This window comes from Sciurus carolinensis, chromosome 16, assembly GCF_902686445.1.
Source record: "Sciurus carolinensis chromosome 16, mSciCar1.2, whole genome shotgun sequence".
In the NCBI taxonomy this organism is placed as follows: Eukaryota; Metazoa; Chordata; class Mammalia; order Rodentia; family Sciuridae; genus Sciurus; species Sciurus carolinensis.
In genome coordinates, this window is record NC_062228.1 from 42420371 (window position 1) to 42432381 (window position 12011).

Consider the following 12011-nt stretch of genomic DNA (forward strand, 5'->3'; position numbering starts at 1 on the left):
CATTCATCTGTTGAATGATATCTAGGTTGGTTCCATAGTTTAGCTATTGTGAATTGAGCTGCTATAAACATTGACATGGCTATGTCACTGTAGTATGCTGATTTTAAGTCCTTTGTGTATAAACTGAGGGAGTGTGATAGCTGGGTGGTTCCATTCCAAGTTTTCTTAGGAATCTCCATACTGCTTTCCAAAGTGATTGCACCAATCTGCAGTCCCATCAACAATGTATGAGTGTACCATTTTCCCTGCATCCTTGCCAACACTTATTATTGCATGTATTTTTGATAATTGCCATTCTGACTGAGATGAAGTCTTAAAGTAGTTTTGATTTGCATTTCTCTAATTACAAGAGATGATGAACATTTTTTCATGTGTTCATTGATTGTATTTCTTCTGTGAAGTGTCTGTTTAGTTCCTTAGTCCATTTTTTGACTGGGTTGTTTGTGGTTTTTTGGTGTTTTTTGAGTTCTTTACATATTCTGGAGATTAGTGCTGTATCTGAGATGAGTGTGGTAAAGATTTTTCCCAGTCTGTAGTCTCTCTCCACATTATCAATTATTTCCTTTGCTGAGAAGAAGCTTTTTAGTTTGAATCCATCCCATTTATTTATTCTTAATTTTACTTGCACTTTAGGAGTCTTGTGGAGGAAATCAGGTCCTAAGCCAACATGATGAAGATTTGGGCCCACTTTTTTCTTCTATTAAGCACAGGGTCTCTTTTCTAATGCCTAAGTCTTTGATCCACTTTGAGGTGATTTTTGTGCAGGGTGAAAGATAGAGATCGAATTTCATTTTGTTACATGTGGGTTTCCAATTTTCCCAGCACCATTTGTTGAATAGACTAGCTTTTCTCCAATGTTTGCTTTTGGCACCTTTGTTTAGTAAGAGATAACAGTATTTATCTGGGTTTGCCTCTGTGTGTTCTATTTTGTACCATTGGTTTACTTGTCTATTTTGGTGCCAGTACCATGCCGTTTTTGTTACTACTGCTCTGTAGTATAGTTTAAGTTCTGGTAGTGTGATGCCTTCTGCTTCACTCTTACTAAGGATTGCCTTGACTATTCTGGGTCTCTTACTTTTCCAGATGAATTTCATGATTGATTTTTCTATTTGTATGAAGAATGTCATTGGAAATTTTATTAGGAATTGCATTGAATCTGTAAAACACTTTTGGTAGTATGACCATTTTGACAATATTAATTCTGCCTATCCAAGAGCATGGGAGATTTTTCCATCTTCTAAGGCTCCTATTAAGACATTTACAGTTTTGTCACAATAGACAGAAATGAAGTGTTCAATATTGTCTACAATATAAGTAGTAAGTTTGCTAAAAGGGTTTATATTTACTGTTTCAAATGATGTACAGTGAAGGAACAGAAGTAGTGTAAGATGTGATGTTTATGAGGGCAAGGGGGAGAAGATAGAGGTAAGTGGTAAGAGTGAGGGAGGAATTAATAGCAGTTGGCTGTTAGTATGAGAGAAAGAACATCCAGGGAGACAGGTAGGTGAGAGAAAAAAAACGTACAGACTTTTTTTTTCTTAAATGTAAAAAAATATGAATACATTAGAAAACTGTCATATACTATATTCAGACATCCTACTCCTCAATAAATTGATGCATGAAAACTATTTGAATTCAAAGATGGTAGAAGTATAAGAGAGAGGGTGTAAAAGGAAAGAAAAAAAAAGGAGGAAAGTTTCAGTGGGAAACGGAATGATTGCTTTTTTTGGCTTTCAAAAATTTCCTCAGCTTCCCTTCTCCACTGATAGGTGGGGTTGTCTGAAGCTTGATATTAGCTCCAGTCCAGTGGGTGCTGGACTGGTTGGGTAGGTGAGCTGATGGCACGATGCCCTCACACCCTCTACAGTCTTCTCACCCGTTGTAGCTGGCCCCTTCTGTCCCTGCACACTTCAGGACTCACTGAGCTGTAGAGAGCTCAGTTTTCTCCAGTTCAAACCTCTGCTCCAACAAGCAAACTGCCCCGAGTCTCTGGCTTTCCACAGGCTTGCTAGACCTGACTGGCCCGTGCAAACCCAGCTGCAATGTGATTGACCTGGGCTTCAGCTTCCCCAGGCCCTGTCTTGCCGCAATCTCAAGATCTCAGTGCCCTTTCAGCTTTCAGAGAGATCACCAGGGATGCGCTCTCTGCAAAGCGGCAGCTAGATGGCAGCCACTACCACACTGAGCAGAAACACCTCAGGTGCATCCAGACCTGCAGGTACCCCAGTATATCTCCAGGCCTTGGCCTGAGTCCCCAGACCAAGGTGGCCATGCCCGAGGTGGTGGTGGTCCCTTCAGCAAATCTGCAGGCTCTGGCTGTTGTCCCAAGATGGCAGCAGCTGTGTGTAACCAAACCAAACCTGTGACAGTGGACTTCAAGGCATCAGTGGGCACATGGAGTTCATGCTTGGAAAACTGCTAATTCTTCTTTGTCTGGCAGACTTCTCAGTCAAATATTCAGTATCTTCTACAAGTTGTCTTTAGCCTTCTTTGTTACCCATATCATGATGGACTTACCTTCTTGCCTGTATGCCCGTTTCAGATGTTAAATCTATTTTGTATTCTTTCCTTACTCCTTAGGTAAAACAAAAATCCTCATGGCTTTCAGCTTTGTGATTTTCCTACTAAATTTTATTGTAATTATTTATATATTTGACTTGTTTTCCAAAGATTAAGGATTGAGTATGTTTTGAAAATAGTTATAATATTTTAGTTTAGCTAACAGTACATTCTTACCTGGTACCTGCAGTAAATGTGTTGAGTAAGTTAATCACAAATAAAAAAGGCCACTAAGTGGATGTCCCCATCCCCAAGAGCATTTACCTAGCATGTGGGAAGCTCTGGGTCTCCCTCCCTTACACCACAAAAGAGGAAGAGAGATGGACAGAAAAATTATAATAAGGAAAAAGTAAAAATATTTAAAACACTTGACATCCTACCATATTTTGTTTTATAAGTCTACATGTGATAGTGTTTTTATTATAATAATTGTGTGTTTGGGGTTTTTGTACCTTTTTGTGTTTTGGAAGGAGGAAGGCACATTTCAGAGATATTACAGATAGTTAAATCCTTTAACTGAGTAGTTTTAGAATAGATATGCTTTATTTTCCTGCATCCACAAAGTTGAAGATATTGTTCACTTGTATCTGTAGGATCAGTAGGTGTATTCAATTCTTGTAGTTTATTGATAGAGGGTTATCAAACCCTTTAATTTGTGTGATTGTTCTTCAAACTGAACTTAGGAGTTTTAGGGGAACTTTGCAGGAGGTGGTTCAGGAAGGCTGGGCAGTCAGTATTCCCTTATTCTCGATTTCTCTAGGTCTTCTGCTTTTAACTGTTTACTGGTTTTAAATATTTTACATTCTGCATAAAATTTCTTTTTATAAAACATTTGAATTTTATGGCTTTTGAAAAGTGTTTACTGACATCTGACATGTTTTTAAATTAGATTTCACAGTAATCAGTGAAGTTTTAATGTATTTTATCAACTTGGGATTTGTAGGGTTCATGGGATTTATCTTTTCTTTATTTATTTTTAAGCTTTTTAAAGATGATATCAGATATCTATTGACAATGGACAAACTATGGCGGAAAAGGAAACCTCCTGTTCCATTGGACTGGGCTGAAGTACAGAGTCAAGGTAAAGAATATGTTTTAGTCAGGACTGGGGTTGTGGATCAATGGTAGACTGCTTGCCTAGCATGTGTGAGGCTCTGGATTAGTACCACATTAAAAAAAAAAGGTTATGAAAAATGTTAAAAAGAATAAACTCCATTCCATCTTACACTTTAAAAAATATATGTTTTAGTCTTTGAAATACCTAACCTCACCAAAAATGATTAAGTACTCTATATATTTTTTTCTGGAAACTGGTATGTGTTCATATGTTCAAATAACTCAAAAGTATGAAATAGAAAACTCATCAGATGTATACTCATATAGAAATAGTCACTATTAGTATTTTAGGAAATGTTCTGATCATCCTATTTATGTACCCAGATACAGGGAGGCCTGTACACATGTTACATAAATGGAGTCATACTATTTGTATGTGCTTTGCAGGGGAGGATACTGTGAATTGAACCCAGGAATACTTCACCACTGAGCTACTTCCCCTGTTCTTTTTGTTTATTTTGAGACAGAGTCTCACTGAGTTGCTAAGGCTGGTGTCAAACTTGAGATCCTCCTGCCTCATCTTCTCTCATAGTTGGGATGACAGGCATGCACCACCATACCCAGCACTCTTTTTATACTTTTGGCTTGCTTTTTCAGTCAATGTTATTTAATTAGTCATTTATTGATAAATGTGTAGTTCCTTCATATATTACCTGAAACAAAGTGTTGCGATGACTATGTATGTGCATCAATCTTTGTATCTTTGTAATTATCTTTTAGATTTAATTTTAAAACATTTTAAAATTTAAATGCAGGAAACAATATTTTAGTAACCACTTCCGTATTCTACTCTTTATTGATGTGTTGTCTTTCCTTCGTGTGAACTGTATTGCGGTATGTGCACAGGAATGCAGAGCACATTGGAACTTAAAAGATACCAGGGGCTGGGGTTGTGACTCAGTGGTAGAGCTCTTGGTTTGCATGTGTGAGGCACTGGGTTCGATTCCCAGCACCACACATAAAGAAGTGAATAAAAATAAAGGTCCATCAACAACTAAAAAAAATAAAGATCCTGGGAGATTTGAGGCACCACTTTGAAACTGTTCTCAGCAATATAAGATGCTTAATTTACTAGGCAAAATGAAGTATGATTCAATAGCTTCCACTTGCTGAGTGCTAACTATGTGCTAGGCCTAATGCTTATATCCGTGAACCCCCAGTAACCCTGTAAAGTCCTAATGGTCTTGTACCTTTTCTATCTCAGTTTTATCAGTTTTCTTGTACAGATACTCGTGATATAATTTTAATGGGATTTACTTTATATATAGACCAATAAGAATTGGTCTAGGATTTAATTTATTATGTAGAGCACAGTAGAGAAAGGATGCTTATTGAAATTTCTTTTTTTTTTTTTTTTTTTTTTTTAAGGAGAAGAATCCAATGCATCAGATCAACAAAATGAACCCCAGTTGGGTCTGAAAGACCAGCAGGTTCTAGATGTAAAGAGCTATGCAAGTCTTTTTTCAAAGAGCATTGAGACTTTGAGAGTTCATTTAGCAGAAAAAGGTGATGGAGCTGAGCTCATATGGGATAAGGTTAGTATTGAAAATGTGTTATCTATTGCTTATGTATCAGATGAATAGTTCTTGAGCTGTAATAGCAGCTAGCATTTTTTTGTTGTTGTTTGTTTGGATATCATTTATTCTATCAGATTTTGAGGAAATATCTGTAATTTGGTTTAAATGTTTTCATTTCAAGTTGCTGTATTTGTCAGATTCTTCTTTTTTCTTTTCTTTTTTCTTTTTTGACAATACTGGCAATTGAACCCAGGGCCTAACTCATGCTAGGCAAGTGCCTTCCCACTGAGCTACATCCCAGCCCTCCTGTTACTGTATTTGAAGTATGAGTTTTCTATAAATGAATACGGACAATATTATGAAACTTTTATTTTGGGATTCTGGTTATATGTTCATGACTTATAATTACATTGACTGGAAGAAAAATGTGAATTTATTAGAGTGAAATGTTTTATTGACTTAAGCAAAAAGACTTAACATTTTGTGTAATACAGATTTATTTAAAGCAATCAAAGTATTTTCAGTATGACGGCTCAATGACTGTTTATTTGGCATTGAATGTAATAAAATTCCCTTTCTTTGAAATATGTACAACTCTTCAGAGATCTAAGAGAAATACTTCTCAATACAACAAATGAGGTACAGGACTGGGGTTGTGGCTCAGTGGAGGAGTACTTGCCTTGCATGTGTGAGGCACTGTGTTTGATCCTCAGCACCACACATAAATAAAGGTCCATCGACAACTTAAAAAAAAGTTCTTTAAAGTTTCTTTCTTTTTTAAAAAATAATGAGAGGGTCTGGAGTTGTGGCTCAGTGGCAGAGCACTTGCCTAGCATGTGTGAGGCACTGGGTTCAATTCTTAGCATCACATACAAATAAGTAAATGAACAAAAGTTCATCAACAAGTAATAAAAATATTTTTAAAAAATGAGATACATTTATTCTTATATTTAAAATAATATTTAATAGTACTCTGCAGCTGGATATTGTATTTTAAGTTTGTATTACTTAATTGTAGTCAGTAATTTATCTGATAAAATGCATGTGCTGCTATGGATTTTAAAGTAAGGGAAAGAGTCTGACCAGTTTTAGAAATCTATTACTTTCTGTGCACAAATTTTGGTACTTCTGTTTAATTAGATATCTAAAATGAAACTGGTAAATTTAAGTTCTTGAGACCTTTTTGCAGGGTGTGGAATACTAGAGATTGAACCCAGGAATACTTCCTCTGAGCTATATCCCTAGCTCTTTTTGAGACAGGGCCTCACTAAGTTGCTGAAACTGGCTTCAAACTTCCTTTCTTTCTTCCTTTCTTTTTTAAGGGGTGTCTTCAGTTTCAGGCTTTATAAATATGCAGTATCATTTAATGTGGCCTCAAACTTTCGATCCTCCTGCCTCAGCATCCCAAGTTGCTTGGATTACAGGCAGGCACTACTGCACCCGACTTTTGAGGCTTTTTGTTTTTTTATGGTTGTGGTATTGAATGCAGAGACACTCAACCACTGAACTGTATTCCCAGTTCTTTTTTGTTTTGTTTTGTTTTGTTTTTTTATTATTTTTTTAACGTTGACACAGAATCTCACTAAGTTGCCCAGCTCTGGCCTCGAACTTGCTATCCTCCTACCTCAGCCTCCAGAGTCATTGGGATTATAGGCATACACCATCATGCCTGGCTGTTTCTTGAGAGTTTTAAAAACATTAATCTTTTTGGTTTACACGATATTAAGTGTGACTTTTTAAGTATTTTCATTGTTGTTGTTCTAGTTGTCGGGAAAGTCTTTTTTTTTTTTTTTTTTTTTTTTAAATCATTTCACAGGGGCTAAAAAAAGAACCCTTGGAACTGAGAAATAATACCCTCTTCAGTAAAGTCCTTATGATACCTAATGGATGCTTCCATGTAGGCCAGTTGCCTCAGAAGTATGTAGTGCACACTATTGATAATGTTAAATATTCTTTCTCATCCTTAGCACAACTTTGTGCAATTCTTAGGAAGGTTGATTTGTCTCAGGTCGCACAGCCAGTTCATAAGTACATGAAGGAACGCACTTCTTAACAGCTCTTTTTCTTTTTGCTTTAAGAATATAAAATATCTTCTTATAGAGATAGATAGTTACATCTCAACTCAAGAATTTACCAGAAAATAGAAGTAGAAAGTCATGACGGGGAGTAGCATTTTGAACTTGGGGATGAACTAGGTATGTGGTGATGAACAAATGTCAAACTCCGAGCCTTTACTCCAGACATTACTATGGGCCATGTAAAAAGCATTCACCTTTAGTGGTGGTCATCCTTATTAACTGAAAAGTGACCTAAAAATTGATAAAATATTAATGTGGCTTGGTAAATCCTTTCTCAGGAGATCTCACTGAACACAGTATGATTCCTATAGCTCTAGTTTTGTACACTGAAGAGTTTTGCACAGGGCATTGCTGGTAAAGGGGGCATATCCAAAATGTTTTCTTCTATCCTATGTTATATCTTCTTAATTCAAAGCAGAAAGCCTTACTGAAATCTAATTAAAGAGTCTAGGATATGACTTCAAGAAAAATGCAAATTGTAAAGAGAAAACTTTGATCATGTTTCATTATCTGAAGAAACAGCATATATGGGTGAGTGGTGTATATGAAGGGAGTTTGGAGGAGGAGAACCCAAAAGTCCAGGTCTTTCTTAGACTTCAATGAAATGTTTTGTCAAACAGTCTGTCTTGGGCTGGGGAGATAGCTCAGCTGGTAGAGTGCTTGTCTCACAAGGCCCTGAGTTCAATCCCCAGTACCGCAAAAAAACAAAAACAAAAAAAAAAAAAACAGTCTGTCTTTGCCTGGATTCTGTGCTTGTCCAGCAGCCATCTCATTACTAACTAGTGAACCCAGGAGAGGGTTGCCATTGTTAACGAATGGAATTAGAATTCTGGTGTATTGTATACTTAGTCCCAGTGCATTCGTTTAAGCATGAGTGATTTCCTAGAAGCATGGTAGATTTTGATGATCTTTTTTGACTGTATTCCTGGACCTCAGGGGTCATGAGCCCCTGCTCCTTTTATTCCAACCTCCATACTACTTAACTGATCAGCCTCTCTTTCGTGACTACCTCTTGTTCTTGGTTAATTGTCTGCAATATTATAAATGTGAAAACCCTTCTCTGAAAGTAGTACTAGTAGTACTAGTCAAGCTAGTGAGTTTGTGGGAAGACTTGTTAAATAATTTATATTATTGGCAGGATGACCCATCTGCAATGGATTTTGTCACTTCTGCTGCAAATCTCAGGATGCATATTTTCAGTATGAATATGAAGAGCAGGTTTGATATAAAATGTAAGTTGTTTTGTTCTTCATTAGTATCATCAAAACCTCAAAGTTGTTTTTTCTTTTTTAACAGCTAAACATGTTCATCTTTTTCCCCCCACAGCAATGGCAGGGAACATTATTCCTGCTATTGCTACTACTAATGCAGTGATTGCCGGGTTGATAGTGTTGGAAGGACTGAAGATTTTATCAGGAAAAATAGATCAGTGTAGAACAGTGAGTATATCTAATTGCCTTTTTTATTCAACCTCTTTTTAAAATAGAATTTGGGGATCAGTAGTAGAGCATTTTGCTTTGTATGTGTATGGTCCTGAAAGCAATCCTCAGCACCTCCTAAAAAAAAAAAAGTATAAAAAAGCATGTTAAATGGACAGTTTTTAAAAATAAAGCAACAAATTGGTTTAAAGCAATGGAAAAATAATTATTTCATTTATCTTTTGTTAGTGCATATTTAATCTTCCTAGAATTTTCAATATAGAAAAGAAAGCACACTTATTTTTTGTGTAACATGAAAACACAAGCTAATTTGCTTCTAACAATTCCAGTTTTACCAAATTCTCGGAGAAGTTTAGTATGAAATGCATATACTAAAAAGTTTTTCCAATTTCAAGAGTTGTCTATGGTTTTTAAAAAATGGTCATTTTATATCTTGGTCTTTGGTCATTCTTTTCATTCTCTTTTAAAGTTTTAAAGTTATTTTATATTCTTTGATAATATTCATGTCTGAAATCTTTATGGATGTGTCTGGTCATTTCCTTTATTTTTTTTTTTTTTTGGGTGCTGGGGATCGAACCCAGGGCCTTGTGCTTGCAAGGCAAGCACTCTACCAACTGAGCTATCTCCCCAGCCCCTGTCTGGTCATTTCTGATAGATCTGTTTTGTTTGCTTATGTGACTTATGATTTTTGTAACAATGTGTATTAGAATTTGTAGCTATCTATGACTGTTCTTTAAGTACCTGTAAATACCTTGGAGTACATTACTTCACAGAGCATTTGCACTAACTTACATTTAGGTACCCAGAACATTACCAACGCAGGTGTGAGGGGTGTACTGGGGATTGAACTCAGGGGTACTCAACCACTAAGCCACAACCCCAGCACTATTTTGTATTTTATTTAGAGACAGGGTCTCACTGAGTTGCTTATTGCCTTGCTTTTGCTGATGATGGCTTTGAACTCTGCGTCTTCCTGTCTCAGCCTCCTGAGCCACTGGGATTACAGGCATGTACCATTGTGCCCAACTCTAAGAACTTTTTTTTTAAATTTCTTTTTATCAGAAACAACTTTAAACAACTTTTCCTATGGCTTTAGTATTCCTTTGAGCCCACAAATAATAACTAATTGTCAAACTTATTAAAAGTGTCTGTTTCCTGTAACATCCTTCTGATTTCTTGGCTTGCTCATTTCTATCCAACTCTTGGACTGTTGATGCCTATATATCTGGATTTACTTTTTTTTTTTTTTTTTTTTTTTTTAAGAAATTTGATGATTCATTTATAGGATCTGAATTTTCAGACTCAATGAAACAGTCGCACAAACTTCCATCAGTTGATATGCTTTGTTCACATTTATAAATGAATATTAAGATGGTTTAATAATGTTAGCTTGGGTATTAGCAGTGATACCTTTTTTGGTCTGAGGATTGATCTAAGGACCTTAAAAAGATGAAGTACACAATCTGAGCTACATCCTAACCATATTTTTTTTATTATTATTATTTTTGCTTTCCTTAGTTATATTTAGTCATGCTGGCAAAGCCCCAAATCAAATAAATGTTTCCCCCATTTTGTGTTGTTTAGCTTGACTGGTTTGCTTCTAGCCCTGCCACATGACCAGTATTCATTGTAGGGAAAAGTTACATAAGGGAACTTTACTATCTCCAAGGATTTACTTCTTTAAACTTGGGGGTATCTATAGGGTTTTTTCTTTAGAGTTAATGATTCTTAGCGTACACAGTGCTACATTGTAAACGTATAATGAAGATTTGTATCTCAGCTTCCTGTGTTCTTCTGACATTTGTTGTGTTTGTGTTGAATCTTGCTAGTAAGCACCAAACTTTGTAGTAGTTTAAGGTTGGGGCCTTTCCTAATTCAGTGTAATTTTTTTTTTTGTCTTAGTTCTTAATTTGGGGGGTGGGATTAGAGAAATGGCATTATTACCAGTATCTTTCTATAAATGTTATTATTTTAATTGTCCGAAAAATTTGGAAAGGTGGTCACTATTGTTGCATATGTCTATGAAAGCATTATCATTAATTGCAGAAGTGTGTTGGTCTTCCTAAGAGGTCGGCTTAAGGTAAATGAAAATAAAAACTAGGAAGGACACCCAGAAGCTGATTTAATGATGATACCAAAGACAAGTGTGGCTATTCTTATACACTTGCTAAGTAAGTTGGCAGACGCATGTGGAGTCAGTATAGAACAAACAGGTGTCTTTACAGTAAACCCATTTCATATGGTAGCTGAATGGAAAGGAATATTGAAAAACCAGACTCTTAAAAAACCTGATCCTTTCCATCTAGAGGGGACTATTTAAGTAATGTTATTTTTTTATTATACAAAAAATAACACATACAAAAAGATTTTCAGATTGGTATATAAAATTATAACACATTTCTGATTCCTGCTTTTGTTTTTCCTCTGAAGATATTTTTGAATAAACAACCAAACCCAAGAAAGAAGCTGCTTGTGCCTTGTGCGCTGGATCCTCCTAACCCCAATTGTTATGTGTGTGCCAGCAAGCCAGAGGTGACAGTACGACTGAATGTCCACAAAGTGACTGTTCTCACCTTACAAGATAAGGTGAGTTCAGGAGCCAGTTCTCTTCCCTAAAACAAAACAAAACAAAAATCCAAATTCCTTTGATCCTTTACAGTATATTGCTATAACAACCTAAATACCATATAATTGTTCTGAAAAGCTCTTGAAGTGAGTTGCTCTAATTTCCTGGATTACTTCAACCATCTGGATTCCTACTGGCTTTTCTCTCTGGTTCCAGAACATGTGCTTCCTATCTCAGGCACATAAGGTGTAAATGAATTTGTCTGGAGTAAGTACCATAGGTGGTACAGAGGTGGCATAACATCATGGCAAGCAGACTTGTTTGCTCTTTATTTCCCACACAGTGAGTAAATTCTGATTTTGTTCGTTTGTTTTGGCAGTACTAGGGATTGAATCCCAGGGCACTCTACCACTGAGTTCCATCTCCAGACCTTTTTATTTTTTATTTTAATATAGGGTCTTGGGAAGGACAGTAGATTGAGACAGACATTATTACCCTATAAACATGTATTCAAATTTTTTAAAAAATAAAAAGAAACTTCAGTAAATATCTCTAGAGAAATAAAAAAATAGATGACACATTTTGAAATTAAAAAAAAATTAATATAGGGTCTTACCTTGAGTCTGATCTTGGATTTGTGATCTGTTCCTGCCTTAACTTCCCAAGTAGTTCTGATTTTTTTCTCTTTTCAGGTAGATAAAGAGGTATCTTTGAGTAGTTCTGGCTATAGCCAAAC

The 12011-nt window shown here is 36.0% G+C and overlaps 1 protein-coding gene across 1 annotated transcript in view; it reads left to right on the forward strand.

Moving 5' to 3' along the window:
• Positions 1-12011, forward strand: part of Uba2 (ubiquitin like modifier activating enzyme 2) — a 44254-nt gene that overhangs the window by 22218 nt on the left and 10025 nt on the right. The window contains exons 9-13 of the mRNA XM_047527800.1: positions 3541-3640; positions 5044-5210; positions 8409-8502; positions 8597-8709; positions 11140-11295. Coding sequence (XP_047383756.1) covers positions 3541-3640; positions 5044-5210; positions 8409-8502; positions 8597-8709; positions 11140-11295 — 630 coding nt within the window. The remainder of the gene's footprint in view (positions 1-3540; positions 3641-5043; positions 5211-8408; positions 8503-8596; positions 8710-11139; positions 11296-12011) is intronic.